The sequence below is a fragment of the Haliaeetus leucocephalus genome, unplaced genomic scaffold, assembly GCF_000737465.1.
Source record: "Haliaeetus leucocephalus isolate CR32 unplaced genomic scaffold, Haliaeetus_leucocephalus-4.0 Scaffold451, whole genome shotgun sequence".
Taxonomy (NCBI): domain Eukaryota; kingdom Metazoa; phylum Chordata; class Aves; order Accipitriformes; family Accipitridae; genus Haliaeetus; species Haliaeetus leucocephalus.
In genome coordinates this window covers 869863-887811 of record NW_010972887.1, presented here as the reverse complement: position 1 = coordinate 887811, position 17949 = coordinate 869863, and the positions used below count along the sequence as shown (strand labels likewise).

Here is a 17949-nt window from a genome sequence, read left to right as displayed (position 1 = left end):
AGCATGTGCTAGAATAAAACCAGCAATGGCAAAAAAAAAAAGACTATGATGAAATACATTCTTTTACAGCATGGATATCCAGCATGCCCTTCACAAAGCCTTGAGGGCTGACCCAGACCCTACTGAAATGAACAGCAGACTTCCACGTAGAATATTGCTAGTTGCACCCTGACTTGACTGCAGATATTTATACATTTCTTGCAACAGACACAGTATTTTGTACCTACTGACAATCAGCCACCATCATTACCCAGACTGTGGGTGGCTGACTGCTTTTCCATTATATATGTAAAATACGTAGAACTAACTAGGCTGTGATCTGGCTGCTTTCACTTATCTGTTTATCCTTGTGGCAGTGCTGTATGACTGCCATTAGACAAACAACAGTGTAGGATCTTTCCTAAGAGTGTTCTTTACCAGGTCTCTTCGTTACAATGGTGCAGCTGGACTCCCCGTGGTCCACAAGAATACGTACATAGGAATGTACCTGCAGGTCTCCAGAATAGGCTGTACCCAGCCTTGTCTTTTGGTTTCACTCTCACAGATGTTAAAATAAGCATTTCAACTTCTTACTCTAGAGTCACACCAATCAGACAGGCATGCCTCCTGAGGCAGGAGGTGTGAGTGGTAGAAAGCCTTTTTAACCTATGTTGGCATTATATATATATATTCTTCCTCAAGTTAAATCCAGAAACTGAAGAAATGGCTGGAAATGTATAGCTGCACTGAGCAGACAGATTGACCTTCATTTTACACAGTCATGTTCCCAGTCCAGTCCAGCCCAGTCTTTATCTCCCTAGAAAAGTCACCACAGTGTCAAGGATAAAAAGATCACTGGAGTTCCAATCTGCAATATGCAATTTTGTAGTGCACCAAAAGCATCTATACAAACACACATAATGTGTGGAAAAATACTACTAGCTGTTAATTCAGTTCATTGCTATACTAGTGGTTAGCAGAGTTTCTTCTAGAACTAGCATATTTTAAAGTTTTCTCTAGAAATAGAGAGCTAGAGCAGGATCACACTGAGAAACAAGGTAAGTTCAGCCATTTTCCAAAAAAAAGGTTTTGATTTTTAAAAGTAGATTCAACACTAAAATAAACTGAAATAAGTTTTCTGCAATTTTGAACATGATATTTACAAAAATGTACTAGTGTACTCTTTTTTCCACAAGAAGCAGTTGATATGTGCCAAAATTTCCATGCCAATAGAGACAGCATTTCATGTGTCATTTCAGTGCCTTCATTTTGGGGTTTTCAGCTTGTGACACTTTAATGAAACTTACTCCTTTTCAAAGCAAATATTGCTGTCAGATGGACACTTATCAATCAAAGCACCAACTAGCTCTTTTCGTTGGAAAACATGAGTCTATTTTTTTACGGTAAGAACTGAGCTGTACAGGAAAATGGCTGTATCAGTTGCCCCACTCTAACAAAATGTTTAATTTCTTACAAAAAAGACTTGATGAAAATGCACTATCTGTGATGAGGTGTATGAAGGGTGATGGCACACATCTTCTGTCTCTCCCCCATGCCAAGATGCAATGGGAGCATTCTGACTCCTTCCACCCAATGCACTCTGCCATGCATTAAAGGTCTAGGGGGGGACTCAGGCTGCCGCTGCAGTCTCTTTAGGGTCTGTGTATTTTTCATTTCTTAGTCAAAAATTACTTCTTAAGCTTGTTTCTGCAAATACAGCCAAATCTAAAAGGGCATCAACAGACTACCTATTTGAGAAATTAAGTGTAATTTTTCAAATTTAAAAAGGAATACATATGCAACATAAATATGAAGCCAGAGGGTGCTCTTTTTATTTACAATATCCTGATTAAGGCTGGTTTCTATGGCAGCAGAAAAGAAGGTTTTTGTTTTTTCCTGTACACACACCCCCCAGAGGAACTATTCAGCTATTGAATTTAGGAAGATTCACTTAGCTTATCAAAAATACTTTTTCTGCTTTGATGATACGCCAAAAGTGATAAAAGATCAGCTACTTATATCATATCCCACTTTAAACATTTCCTTCAATGTATCTGCAACTGTATTTTCTTATTGCTGTTCTGAGTTTCAAAAGAGGCATTTAGAAATACAGCAAGGGCATTTGATTATTCAGCACCAGCTGAGGTCAGAAAATCACACTGATTAGTGATATTAAGCTGATGAGAGTCAAAAATTAATTATAACTTTACATCAGACCTTTACAAGCAGGTAGCTCTAGGTTCATAAGAATGACATTAGGTTTTGGATAAACAGCTATAAAGGTGAAGATAATTTCTCCTATTAAAAGTATATGCATTTGCAATTTCTATTTTTATATCTGATAGCAAAAACTATAATCACCAACTCATTGTGCAGATATGGAAAGTTCTGTTCTAACAAGTTTGGGTTAGGTAAAATGTTGCAGAAACAAGAAATACAGTCCATTTTAATTTACCATCTCACAGCCATGCATTAGTAGGCAAGTTCAAAGGCTCAGAGACTGTGGTCTCTTTACATTGCCTGTGGAAGACTAATATACTCTCAAATGGCACAATATGTAGATCTGTGGTAAAAAAAATGTACAGCCTGGCATTCAACAGTGGTGAACAACTACAAGGGCAGATTTGGGATATCAGCTCAGGATTATTTAGACTGTTAGGCACTTGGAAATTGATCTTATTTCCACTGAAGTCAACAATTACACTTCTGTTCACATCCATGTAGAGATTTGACACTTTGACTAAATAATTTCCCTGTTGGTTGATAGTTTTTTACAATAAAATATGTCAAGCTGCACAGCTTCCCAGCACAAGAGGTATGTGTATATAAACAACATCTGGTCAAACTTGTCCTCAGTCCAAACTACTACTGTGTCCACATTGTGTGGACACAATTTTGGTTTAAGTCTGCATAATCCCTTGATGTGTACTGAGACAAGACACAGAGAAAAACTGGATCCCTCGTGTCCCTTGGCACAAGTCTGAATACATCAATATCCAGTGTGGATAGGACAGATACGCTACATTTAACCTGGCTGCTACCGCATATATCCCACTTGCTCTTGCAGCAGTGCTCATAGCTGAGGTCAAGAAGACTTACCACCTACTAGGTCTTTCCTGGGACCCTTTTGTTTGCACATGAGCAAACATTGCAAGGACTCCTACACTCCAAGCAAGTGCATGCTATAGGCAACAATTTACATTCACAGTATGTGCACAGCTCTAATTTTACCTTCCTCTCAGGTGTTTGCATGGCAGACTCCCTTAAATTTACAAGAGAAGCAGCTTTGATGTAGTGAAGATTATCTGTGCAGATCCATCCCACTCTTTGTAGGACCTCTTCCATTTTCTCTGTAGCACCAGACTACCTTCTGGAACACAGCAAGTAAATAAAGGCCATATAATTTCTTTGGTGTTTTCAGAAGGATTCAGTCACAGAAAAATGTTAGCATTAGCATGGTGTCAAGTCAAATAACACTGTTTTATGGAATTTGCATGCTGTATTTGTAATTCTTTGCAAACCTGACCTCATAACCTTCAATTCTGATGTCACAAATATTTATACAGATAAGCAGTTTCTGAGATAATCCAGTTTTGCTCAAAATGCAAAATCCCACACATGGAACACAATTCAGCTCTCTAAATATCTGTGTAAACAAATGCTGCTTAATTTGGAGCACTACCTTTACCATACCACTATACTTAACACTTAGCATTTCTTTTTCATTCCAGGATGCCACACTGTTGAACTGTGCTCCGTGTTTGTTTCGAGAACCCAGCACAGAGCAGGAGGGGTTTGGTCCAGATCCTGCCATCGCACACCTTGTTTCACTGACCTGAATGCAAGCTGCATTGAGCCTGGTAGGTACATCTTCCACTGAGAAATTCTAGTGGACAGTTTTGCTTCATTGTCCTATGAAGACTTTCAGTTCTGCGACTGCTTCAATGCAAGACTCTCTAGGTATAGAGAAGAGTGGCACCTCACTCCCATTGACTGGAGTATAAATTACACTTCATTCCTTTACAAATCTCTCTCTTCTCTCTCTCAGATGGAAACTGTCCAATTTCTACTGGAGGGAGGAGAAAAAAACATGTGTTAAAAAGGCAGCAAAGTGTATGGTGATTACTTTTTTCCCTATATAGTGCACGCTGTCCCAAAGATGTTCTCCTCAAGTCAGATGAAACTGAATAATATATTTTAATATCACTGCAGGATAAGTTTGACCTTTAAATATTAATATTTAAATATTAATGAAATAGCAGGAGGAAAGCAGACTGACAGGTGTAATACAAGTCAGACAAAATAGCACAGTAAAATTATATGCTGCATTGAAATTCTCATTAGTGATAATAAGATATGCACATATAATCCATGATCTGAAAATGTACTCCAGAAAATCCAGGTAGAATAAATGATCAGAAAATTTTGCTAAGAGTAATTATTCTTATTTTATAACTTTGGGGGCAATTCTTTAAAAGAGGAGAAGTCAGACATCTGTACTTATGTAAGTAAGTGGACTTCTTTCTTTAAATTGGACCCTTATTGAATTTGTTTCCTAAAATATTTTACCCAAGGGTCTATTTCTATTCCAACAGTATAGGAAAACCTTAATCTTTACACAGTTCTTCATATTGGCTCACTAGTCTGTTCTTTATTAATCAAAGTGTATCTCTCAAACACACCCTGAGTACTGCTTATACCACTAAAGCTGTCTGAGAATAGTAGAAAATTACATGCTGAAATTATAAACATTTTCCCATTAAGAGCAATATAACAAGATAGAGACGTAATTTTGAAGTAGGATCAGTTCTTCATTCAGAACCTTCACTGCAATATAAAAAGGCAAAATCACAGAAGTCAGGTAGAGACACTGGGAGACACTTTCAAATCACTCACACTTAAAATCATCTGTGCAAATCTACAATATGGTTTTGAAAAACATGACTCAAAGAATCTGTCTTAAAACCAATGAAAGCAAGACATTAATAATGAAGGAGAGTTTAACAGATCCACAGCTGCTGCCTCACAGGTCTGTGTCTGCTAAAGCTGTGCTGTTTAATGGAAAGATAATATGATGTTGGAAATTATGTAATTAAAAAAATTATTTACAATTAGTTTGTTTATCCTTTTTGAAGATAGTTAACTACCTAGAAGGTGTAAAGCTGTAAAAGGTGTAAATGTGTAGAAATGCATCATGGAGGTGAGGTTTAACTTCCCTGGAAGAAGTAAATATTCTACACTAAAATCAGGCTGGCTAGGGAATTCAATTTGTTATATCTCCCAGTGTCTCTCAGCATCACCTGCAGGGCCAGACTTATTCAATGCTTTATCTTCTTCTGTCAGAAAAAAAAAAGCGACTAACACTAATTCTATGGCACAGCACACACGACTACTTTTGCAGGTAAATTCTTATCCCGAGCAATCAGACTCCAGAGAAAGTCTCATAGAGACCAACAAATAGCTGTACAACCTCAGCCAACGTGAGAGTACTGCAAGATCATGAATGTAGAATACAACTGAAAATGCTATTTTCACAGGGCATGTATATTCTGAGGAGGCCAAAATCTGTGCATGTCCTAAGTCTGAGCTGCCAGCATAGCAAGTTTTATTTTAAATAACACCTGTGCCACCTACTCCATCCTTACTGAGCTTCCAATAGCCCTTCCAATACTTACATCCTCACCACCTCACCTGCACTATGCACAATTCCAGGGCTCAACACACAATCCAACAAAGTGTCCTGTCAGCTCCTTACTCTCCCTGATGATTTCTCTTGACTTTATTTTGACAGAATCCTGTAACAGGCTCATGAAATTCAGAGAGAACAACTGAGGGAGCTGAGACATAGCATCCAGCTTATCCCAGACACTACACTGCCCAAACCCATGTGAGATATGGGCCTGGGTGAAGCAGCCTCTAAGCACAGGGAACATGACTGACCTCATGCCAAAGACATATCCACTGTTCTTATTAAGCACCACTCATCAGCAGAGATGCTCATTGTCCTTCTGATGTGAGATGTTCAACAAGGAGCCATTAATTTCAGGATGTAACAGGGCTCTTGAGAAAACACAAGCTTATATTTGAGGATACACAACATGTAGATGGTGGCAACTGAAATGTGTCATGTGTTTGGATGTGAGACATTGCGTTTTGGCACCATCAAAGGACTGTCCCACTTCTGCTGTCAGGGTTAGTGAGGGAATGTGGTCTTTCAGAAGAGCACGCTAGGGCATAGCAAAACCAAATCTTCTTGTTGAAGTTTACTATAACTCTTTTTTAATCAAAGTTTAGTTCTATGGCACTTGAAATAGTATTTTTACAACAGAAATTTTGCTCCACATTCAGTATCTAGACAGAAGACATTTTTTGAGTGCTTACACTTGCTGGGGTGTTAAGGCTTAGAGCCTAAGAAGTCACACAGAGATATGCTTCATTCATCAAAACCTGCTGCGTATTTGCAAAGTGTATATATGTCTTATGTTCCAGGTCTCCATGTGCATCCTTGCTTTATTTTTCTTGAAATGTACAAATCCCAGCTCAGGATTTTTTTTTTTTTGCATTTTGCCATCTAAATGAGTTAGGCATCTCTTGTTTTTCTTGCTTTCTTTTGTGAAATTACATAATTACAGATTAATGCATTTTTCCATTCAAGGTTGAAGTAATTCAGGCTTCATTTAAAGGCCTCAATTGCCCCTTTACACACTACAGAGTGAGTACATTTGCTTTCTGCCTGGAGCTTACCTACACTGATTTGCTGCCTCCTTTTCTTTGTCTTTGATTATCTTAATTCCTTATGGACATGGATGGGAAAGGGTAAAACATACTATTAATCCAAAGGATGGGCATTATATAGAAGCAATGTCATTCTGAATCTAGAACAAAATAAAAATCCTATCCATTTCACTCAATCTTACTTAAAAAACATTTTTTCATTCTGTACCCTCCAGAAGAAGAATGAAGGCATAGGCACAAAAACTGCTGCAAAGCAAGCTGAATACCAGAACTCCCTCATGTTTTGTGCAGAGAGGGCTGAGGTAGGACAGGCTTTCTGAGAGACCAGGGGCTTACCAGAAGGACACAGGAACAGCTCTAAGCCAGACCCTGTAGCTGACAGTAACCATGAGCTTTGATTCCCTACATACCCCGGACCTGGGGCAAAAAATTATTGTTATCATGGATAAGCAAGCATAAGTAATTACTGAACTCTCTACAAAAGGGTATGAGGAAGCCTCTAGGGAAGCAGAGCATTTTAACTCAAGCAGGTCATACTTAAAGCCTACAAACCCAGATAAACATCCAGCACTATTTCCAAAACTGCACTTAAGGACCTTGACTATATTGAGAGCCTATTCACTCTGTACTCCCACCAGTCAAAGAAGAGAGACAGACACCACTATGGAGCTCATGTGACATTTGAACTCCTTCTTGAAGTGAGTGCTTTAACACAGGACCTCTGTTAATGTCCATAGTCAGATGGCAGGAATGTGAGCGTGAATGATTTATTTCAATCATGCATGTTGTCTGTGGCAGAGGTAGAAGCTCCATGTGTATTTTCTGACTCCCAGTTCCATAACTGAGTGACACTGAAATAATTTGGGGTTATACGATTAATGTTGTTTCTTTACACCTGCCAATTTACATGAGCATGTTTTAAGCTGTCAGAGTATGGGGGAGTGTAGAAACTAGACTGTATGCCATGGCTGAACAGTGTTTCAATCACAAAATGCTTCCTTCCTTTACTAATACATATCCTCTAATAAGGCTCTGTTAATTCCCTTCAAGAAAATTCCAATATCTGATGTGCTGTTGCATGCTTGGTAAATGACCTGTGTTTTACCATTATGTAAGTAAAGACGGAACATCTCTCTTTGCACAACTCAATGATTTAATAATTATTAATGAGACATTATGCCTTTAAACATTCCTGGCAGATGATTAAGTGCAAGCTAAATGTTTAACGTAGCTTTTAGAGGCTTGTATTATGATGCTGCATAGCAAGTGAAACTTCATATACACAGCTAAGGTAAATTCCATTATAGCTACCTGGGAATTGTTGCTGAGGTTTTGTGAAGCAGGCAAAATAACAAACTTTGGTCAATATATTCAGTGTCATTTGTATATCAAGCAGTTTTGCCACCCCAAGGAGTTTTGCACTGTCAATGCATCCATATTCCAAACCTGTATCCAGATACTTCTTACCATGTACACAATTCTCACCTGCAGAATCCTGGCACGCAAGTCCAAAGACATTTGCCTTCTGCTAGATGTGAACAGCTCATCTTCCTGCATGCCAAGTTAAAAATAGAGCTCTGCTGTGAGAACCAGTCATCTGCAGGATGTCTACAGGCATGAATGCTCAGGAATACAGTGGCAAGACATTGAGTAACGTGCATCAAACTGAACATGGTGAGCTGCAGAAGAAAGGTTGACGATCTTTACACACAAATGTGACAGGGAGGTCTGTTATCACTAGCTTAAAAAACCAAAAACCTTTCCCTTACAATGCTGACAAATATGACAAGTGAGAATATAACTGGATGTTTGGAACAATTTATTGTTTTCCCCCTTTGCTTGGTTCTGCAGTAAGCTCAGGTAGAAACAAGAATACTTAATAAACATTAGCTACCTTCTACATCTCCTCATCTTATTCAGCATTGCCTAAAAGAATTTATTCATGTTATTATTGTTATTATTGCTATTAGTCAGTGAGGGGTTGTTTAAGGCAGTTTGAAATGGTTGGAAGGTACGAAGCAAGAATTTGCCCCGATAGAAGACAAAGAGTTAGTCCAAACAATGTATAAGCCTGAGGTGGTCATGAATAATATGTGCTCTTGGTCTCTATACACTTACAATTCCCAAGCACCTTACTGCAGTTTAAGGGAAGGAGTGGTAACACTGAGAAGCAGCTTTAGGAGTCCAAAAGCCATGATGACTATGGAGATGCAAGATTATTAGTTTGTTAGAATTAAATCTATCACTTGGTTCTAGTAAATAATTGAAGGCAGATCATGGTTTTCCTAAGCTCAGTTTGAGTTGGACTGTGACAATAAGGACAGAGTCAATTCAAACCACTTTTATGCTCTCCCGTCTCAGAGTTTCTGGTGCTTACTCTACAGAAAAACATACAGAAAAGTAAGAAGTTTTTGTTCACGCTTGCAGCCAACAGCTTGAAAGAAACTGATATCTAATACTGCCATGCAGAAATTATTTCTCCAGTAAGAACAGACAATCACATATCTTAGTACAATGATATCCCACTGGGTTATAAGCTGATGTGACACTGCCTTTTGTCAGGTTACATTAACAGAGACCAAAAGCACCACAGCCAGTTAAAAACATCTTGATCCCCTGTGGAGGCTCTGAGTTGTCCAAGAATGGTGACAGATACATTAAGGAGCGAACTAACAGAGAGACAGACTTGGTCATACAGTCTCTGGATTACTATGTTTTTAATGACTAAACATACATGAATGAATTGTGGTTTGTTTCTAAGGTAGTTTTCTCTGAAATAGCCTGCCTTCAGATGAAGTACACAGTCCTAGGAAGGCTGGCTAGTCATTGACTTCTCCTATGTGTTACCAGAGAACAGAGAACTGTAGTTCAGGTATGTTGAAACAGCCAGGTAAGAAAACTGCACTAAGGCCAATCTGAAGACTGGGAAGACCACAATTCCCCCTAGATTTATGGCATTGTTCAAGATCTGACAGCTGAAAGAAAAGGCTCTGGAAGATACCAGAGGGGTCAAAGCATGCCATGATTTGCTGTGCCAACAAGACAAGAAGTATGGCTCTTCCTTCATTTCATTTTAATTTTTTGCCTATTGTGGGGCACAAGAACAGAAATTGTAGTCACCAGTAGAATTTACCTCTGATCTATTAAGAAAGACTGCCATCTCCCGGTTTCTTCAACAACAGTCTTCCTTGGAAAAAAAAGTTGGTTTAGTTAAAGCTTACGGCTGATCATAAAGTCATGCTTGCTCTGAACCTTTAAGGGAAAATGTCACTGATAATAAAGGACAGGCAAGTGAAAGTTGGAAAGGCTAATGCATTATGACTACACTATATAGATTAAGCCAACGTGTGCAATAATTATAACTATCACAGCTTGACACAGTTTATAAAGGCTTGAACTGTAAAAGCTCAGAGTCCAGTAATACAAGCTATTGAGCATTCTCTTACAGAGCGCAGACTGTCCAAGGTCCCACTGAGTTTCAATCAAAAAAAGCAGTATTACATAACAGAATAAGAATTAACCATTCTCATTCTCAGGAATATTAAAACTCCTTTAAATGGCAATCTGAAAGGATCTTAAAAGTAACTTACACTGGTCTTAAGGACATGCAGAATTATGTAAAGCCAGAAGAGTAGTGTAAAACTATGGATGTAGGAGCATACTAATAATATTGGGCAAGGGAGGGGTGAGCCACTTCAAGGAAATCACTAGTAAGTGTATTCCTAACTGCATCTTGCAGAAAATGTGAGAATGAGCTCATCTGATACTTTCTTGAAGGTATTCTGTTATTCACCATGGGCTAACAGCACACTGAGATAGAGGTATCACAGATTATTTGACATGTATTCACTATTTAGTTTCCTCCTCTGTCCAGGTTGATGAGAGTCTGGTCCCCTAAGATGTATACCTTGTAAAAAAATAGTATTTTACTATCATTTGTATATTTAAATTTTGGTGGTTAAGAGCAATACACTTTTGCTAATTAGTATTACAATAGCGCCCAGAGCTCCCTGATACATACAGGCCTTCTCTGTTATAGGTCCCATACAAACATATTTTTTAAATTAGTCCTTGCTTTAAGGGCTTGCTGTCTAAACACAAACAAGCAGTGGGAGTAAAGAAATATGGTTATTCTCATCTTACAGATTAAAATATTCTCATTGTATGGATGAGATATATGAAATGAGAATGATCACTTAAGGTAACAGGAGCATCTACAACACAACAAGGCATTGAGTTCTGTCCTCACAAGTCCCGGATGCCTTCACTGCAAAATCTTTTTCATTATTTAATACAGGAAGGAAACAAACATTTAAAACATAAATGTCATTTTGAACATAGGCATGCTGTCCATATTACTGAAATCAGGAGCCTGAGCTTAAGAAGTTTAATATTTAAGGTATCCATTCCCCATCCATAATCAGAAGAATGCTAATACCATTGTTTAAACAATGCTTTGTTTAATTCAAGATTTTCAACCCCTTCTTACTTGAAGGAAGAATTGTGCATTATTTACAGTAAACTGTTACATAAAGAAAATATTATTCTTCAGCACAAAAATGTTTACACGTTTTAGGAAGAAACATAACAATTTAACTATGTGACATCTGAAACTTTTTCACAATACTTGCCATTGCATCCTTCTATAAGCTTTTAGATTTCTAGGTAAGTGTATGGAAATGAATGAGACTGAAGAAAACTCAGAAAAATACTGCACTCTGTTCTCCATCATCTTTGTCACTAACAGTATAAGAAACATAGGGCTACTATTCAAGGAAGTAAAATCTGACTTCAAATTTCAGGAACCTACTTTAAAACAACAATTTTTAAAAATCCTAAATGGCATGATAGAATTGAATTAGAAATATTCAGCAAGGTGTAGAAAATTTTGTAGTGAAACAATGTTCCGTGATAGGTAAATGAACACATGTGATGGACAACTTAAAAAATAAATAAATAAATAAAAAGTAACCCAAATCCTTCATTTTCTTTCCTCTTCAACTAATGGCATTTTTGTGTTGGAGCTATCTCACAGCTAGGGTGACATCTTGTGTTCATTCCATCCACTAAATGCCACAGATCTGTCTTCATCCAGCTGCCATGCACCCAGAAGCTCTATCCCTCCCCTTCAAATTTTATCTTCAAAATAGTTGCAAAGAACTTTAGCTGACCCTATATATTTCACTTACTGTCTCAGATTCCATACACTCTTTGAGTTTAATTGTGACTTTATATTATTTGAACAGAGCCATTTTAAATGAAGATGTGTAAATGATAAGGCAATATAAGAAGACACACTCCTTCTGAAAAGGAGACGGTAATATATTTACTAGGATTCTTTAAATTAATGAGGGCACTGTAAAAGGAAAGCCTTTTATGCCTGAGAAAATTATTATTTTAAAGATTATGAACCTGTCAGTCTGTAAGTTATAAGCTAGCTGGTACACCTGCAGTTTGATTAATCTGTTAATTAATCACTTGATCCTACTTGTAGCCTTCGCAGTATTTTGAAAAAACTTCACTAAGTTTTTTAAGAACAGGGAAATATTACAAAATGGATCTTCATAGGTAAAAAAAGAATATCATTAATTTAAATGCTATCTTAATAAAAGCGACTATACCCTACTGTCATGTGCAAAACAGGCTATTTATCAACACTTGCTAGGGATGGTGGAACAGTTGAAACAAACAGCTGTAAACAGCCTCCTAAAATAGAACAGAAAATGCTTGATTATTATTTCATCCAATTCAGAAAAGCAGCTTCTAAGTACCCCAAAAATATTTTGTAAGTTTAAATTACAAATGTTATAAACAACTTCTTCTGCATTGCTAAAATACAATAAAATAGAACCTTAACTATTCAGCTGTGTGTGCCATGCATGCTTTTACACTACAGTTATCCTCATGGTACCCTCCTGCCTGCCAGTAGCACATTGCAAATTATGCACTTCTCTTGTATTGTGTATTACTTGTTCTCTCATTGCCTCTGTGAGGATAAAAATGTGTATAGCACCTTGTTTTCCTAGAGGATTTTTTTGTTTGTAGTGTGTAGGTGTTAGCTATAAATTGACTATATATTTCTCTTCAAAATGGCACAGTTTTCTTAAAAAAAAAAAAAAAGAGTTATGCAATTATAACAGAAAATCCCACTGTGACAACTGTGACAAACTACAGGGGAGCGATCCTTCCCTCTACTCAGCACTGGTGAGACCCATGTGGAGTACTGTGTCCAGCTCTGGGCTCCCTAATATAAGGACATGGACATACTGAAGTGAGTTCAGCAAATGGCCACAAAGATGATAAAGGGATTGGAGCACCTGGCATACAAGATGAAACTGAGAAAGCTGGGACTGTTCAGCCTGGAGAAGAGAAGGTTCAATGTGTATCAATACCTGATAGGAGGGAGTAAAGAAGACAGAGTCTTCTGTGTAGTCTCCATCCCTGAAGACACTCAAAACTTGAGTGAACAGTAACCTGCTCTAGTTGATCCTGCTTGAGCATGGGAGTTGGACTAGGCAATCCCCAGAGGTGCCTTGCAACCTCAACCATTCTGTGATTCTACAGTTGCAACTGTCTTCTTCATTTCAGAGAGATTTAAGCAATATTTCAGATAAACTGGGCCCTAGTGATGATGTATTTTGGAGATGAGGACCAAAATACTGACCTTAGCATAAATTTCTGTGGCAAACCAATCCATAATTCCTCTTACTGCAGGGAAGAACTACAGCATTTTATACTAGGTGGCATTTCCTAAACACTGAAGATTTTTTGCTTATAAATGTCACATAATCTAGCTATAGTCACATTCTATATAGCTCACCTCAGTTTAATTAAGCTAATTTCACACAATTAGATCACCTTGGTAGTAGCAGAGTTAATGATGTAGTCACAGATGGTAACGAATACAGACAGACAGGTATTACCTGCAAATGGCTAGCCTCTGAGTCCAGCTGCTAATGTGGTTGCACTCCTTTGCTAGAAAAGGACACAAAGTAATTGATTTTTGTGGGTTTCCAGCCATTAAGGATCAAGTGGAGTAGGCATGCAGATGATCATCACTATCTGTTGGATGCATCGCTTCAGGAAGGGCCCAGACTAGTACAGTAACCTGGACTCCTGCCATCCAGCTCATATGACACACCAGGCTTTCATGATCAACCATGCTAAACTCTGCAGAAAGGTCTAAAAGAGTGAGACTAGACTTTTGTCTTCTATGTGTATAAAAGATGAGATCATTCATTAGAACAATTAAAATGGTTTCAGTTCCTTACCCTGGCATGATCCAGATTATTCCAACTCTAGAATATTGGCTTTCCTTTAATGAACCAATAAGAGCAATGGTGATGGCCTAACACTTTGAGATACTAAACTGCTTCTCAGAAACACCTGAGCAGTTGTAAGTTCCAGAAAATCCATGAGAACTAGGCAAAATCTACAAGGTCTCCTATGAAATGCAATTCAACTCATCTCTACTTTCTCATCCCAGCTGCAGATCTGCACTGGATTTGATTTGGAACACATTCAGGTGAATGTCCATCTGCATTTACGATTGATACACTGAATAGCTTCAGTTGTAAAATACAGGGTAAATGAGAAATTTCCTAAAAAACTCACAAATGTGATTTGAATCCAGCTGTATTCCACACACTACACAAAGTGTTGATGCCGCCAGTTGTAACTGAGACAATACCTCCGTATGACACAAGGGAGATGTTATTTGAAAGCAGTATTAAACAAAAACCCTAAAGAACGGTGGTTATGATAGCCTACCTTGCTTTCTCCAAACACAGGTATCTTACTCTCCTTGTCTTAAACTCAAAGCCATACTTTAAATTCCCTCACAGATTCAGTGATATTCAATGATACCCTATGGAGATATGACTGGCACCAGCAATTTCTAACCGCCGTTAACATTAACATGTTCTATAAATCAAGTCATTTGTTCTCTATGTGATATATCTGGATATATCTGTATCTACACCATTTACATCAGTTCAGGAGTGGGTAACTTTTCTCTGCCAAAGTCCAGATTTCAGAATTATATGACTCAAATTAGAAAAATTGATTATTTCTGCAGATACATTTGTATCCATCACTTGCATACATATACAGATTTTTTTCTTGCATAAGTTAGACCCATTTGAAAAAAAACTTATATCTATCTTGATACTTGATCTTAAACCAAGTCCCTATCCAGAACTTATTCCTGTCTGACAGATAACTTTGATCCAACAGGGAAAATTATAATCTGTTAAAAATGAAGACAGCTCTCAAATGTTTTCCAGTTTCTGGCTGTAAGCAATAAAAGCTCTAGTTTTCTAGTTCAAAACTTTTAGCTTAATGGTACAGATGTTCATAAATTACATAAGTAGTGTTTTTTTTCACGTCCAACCTAAGACATCAAAAAAGCATTTTTTCAGAGATTCTGCTTTCTGAAAATAAAACCTGTCTGCCTTAACTCAGCTGTGTACCACAACTCTAGTATCCAAAAATGACTACACACTTTTGTTTCATGATCTTTTCTGTATGGGATTTTGATACCTTTTGTATAAATTACCACCATCTACCTGAAATGATACAACCGAAATCAATGACTACTTTTGTGTTACATTGTTAATCAACACAAGTTAGTTAAAGGTAAGCAGGAGCAAAGATTTTTAATTTGGCTTTAATGATGAATTGATTCTGGGAGATAAAATACTGACATTGGCAGCCCATTAAAAAAATTCATCTTCAGAGATAAATTCAGAGTATCTAATATGGACTTACTCAGCTCTATAAAGGCTTTGCTAACCTAAAATATGATTCCCTACAAACCTTTCTGCAAGATCATATGTAGCGAATTTGAGACATTTTGACAACAACTCAATAACCATTTGAGAATATCCTATTGTTAGTAACGATTGCCTGATAAGTCAAGCAATTAGGAATGAATCTACTGGACAGAAATGAGACATGCACCAGGGGGAATTCATATGATATCTAAGAAATGTCAAACTTCAGAGAAAAACTATTAACATGACTTAGTGGTTTAAACTACTGTCTAGACCTGTCACAATAAAATTACCATTATTGCCTTCTGAGTCTTCTTTTTTGTGACTTTCCACAATTGCAGCTTGAAGAAAAAACAAGACAAAAAGAAAGAAGCTCATAAAACATGTTTTGAAATTTCCAGAGAAGCACACTTCTTTCCTAACTCTAAGCAACATCTTTTACAAGATACTGCGACAAAGCAATATTGGAGCACATGATACTTTGCCACCTAATGAAATCTGGAATTTCTGAATTCCTATACATAATGCCATGACACCTGTTTACACAGATGCAAGATCATCATTTATCTGCAAACACAACAAAGTTTTCCTTGTGTGCCACACTGGTAATAGCCAATTGACATAGCCAATATATTCTGCTCAGTGGGATCTAACATAACTTCTCAATTTCGGCCTCGTGCCACACTAATGCAATTTCACGAAGACTTGCCAAGTCAGCCAGGACCCAACATGGACACTGAGGTGAGCTCTTTATTTAGGGTTCTACCAGACCAGGGTTTCCAGGTTCTAATTCTCGGCAGAGCTGGAGGCGTGATGACATGGGTGAAAGCAAAATAGCAATGGTCCTAGCACTACTGGTTAAGATAGGAACATGTGGACCTTGCCATGTCCAAAAGACATAATTTTCTCCTCCCTCAGTGTAAGTATTAGTGTCAGCTCCCTCCTGCCCAGATTTTTAATTCACTCTATCTGCACAATGACCATATTCCAGAAAGGAGCACCACCTGGGTTAAATCTGGATCCAAACAGTAAACCTAGTCACATACATATAAATCAGCACAGATTAGGAAGGGCAAACCCCTGTCTACTTAAAAATATATTCTGCAGACACAATACAAGGTAGTCAGGAAGAAAATATGTCCAGAACCTAAATTACACTGAGTTGCAGTAAGGAACTTCTACCTGCTTAAAATTCAGTCTTGAACTGAGTTCCCGTGGAGTTTTGTACCAAAAGCCTTTCTCGCTGAGGATGGTTCAGTTTATTTTCAAATGCAGCTGATGGGGATGGCGGTTATCCTTTCAATTTAGTAAGCAGTGGCCAGACCTGTTATCCAGTCCGTGAAAGTCAGGACAAGATCACATGGTTCATATTCTGAAGCTCTGGCAAAACAAATTCAATTCTTATCCTGGTGATCCACATGACCTCTGCAAGACAACAATTACAGATGGTGAAAAATACCTTTTCTTTCATCTCTTACCGTCAGTAGCTTTTTAAAAAAAAATGTTATATGCAATAAACACTTCGAAATTAATATAGCCATAGTTCTGCAGCTTATTCTGCGCTACAGCAAGGCATCGCAAGCTGAACCTTACACAATTTGTAGTCATTCAGATTTCTAAGAACACGGTGGTTACTGGTTTAAGACAGCACAGCAATCCGCCGTAAATTCCTGTACTGTTTGTGCCATCTGCTGGTCAAGAAGGATCTGAAGGGCGCTGCACTTCGGCCTGCAGGAATCACTCTTTAGAAGAGGATGCAGAGCCAAAAAGCAGGAGGACCCTGGAAGGAAAGGTCATGCTGCCCATCACGGAATCGAGGTGCAGCGGGGAGCTCCAGCTGGAAAGCGCTCCCTGCTAGAGCTCCAGGAAACCACGGTCTGGAAATGAGGGGCTCCCACGTTTGGCCCACTCGCTAACACTGCCAAGCTGGTGAAAATCCCGGGGATTTCCATGTTCTTTGCACCCATCAGGAGGAACAGAGAGCGGACCAGGCGGCTAACCGAAGATGCGGGACTTCAGGGAAGGCGCAGCCGTGTCCCTTCTCCCCAGGGTCGGGGCTGGGCGTTCTGCAAGCCTGAAAGTTTCACCCGCTTTAGGGCTGGAAGTCGGCATCAGGGTTTTGAACACCGCTGCGTGCTGCGTCCCCCGGGGATGCCAGCGGAGGGAACGGCCGGCGGGCTGGATGCCCGGGAGCGTTTCTTGCTCCCGCCGCAGTTCAACACCTGCACCGTGAGCGGAGACAACGCCCCCGGGCACACGGGTACTGCGGGGCAGGGGGTGTCCGCGGCGGAGACGCCGACTCCCTCCCTCGGGGTAGAAGGGGGCGTTCTCCGCCCCCGCTCTCTGAGCTACAGGGCACCGGGGACCAGGGTCCCGGGCAGGACACACGGCGGGCACCCAGGCACGGCCTCCCGGCGAGGCGCGGATCCCGCCGGGCTGCGCGGCGCTGTCTCCGCCGGGC

General features: G+C 39.0%; 1 protein-coding gene across 1 annotated transcript in view; it reads left to right on the top strand.

Annotated features, from left to right (window-relative positions):
* Nucleotides 1-17949, top strand: part of DDX18 (DEAD (Asp-Glu-Ala-Asp) box polypeptide 18) — a 70385-nt gene that overhangs the window by 40241 nt on the left and 12195 nt on the right. Inside the window, exon 5 of the mRNA XM_010575222.1 lies at nt 17459-17947. Within this exon, the coding sequence (XP_010573524.1) occupies nt 17459-17947 (489 nt within the window). The remainder of the gene's footprint in view (nt 1-17458; nt 17948-17949) is intronic.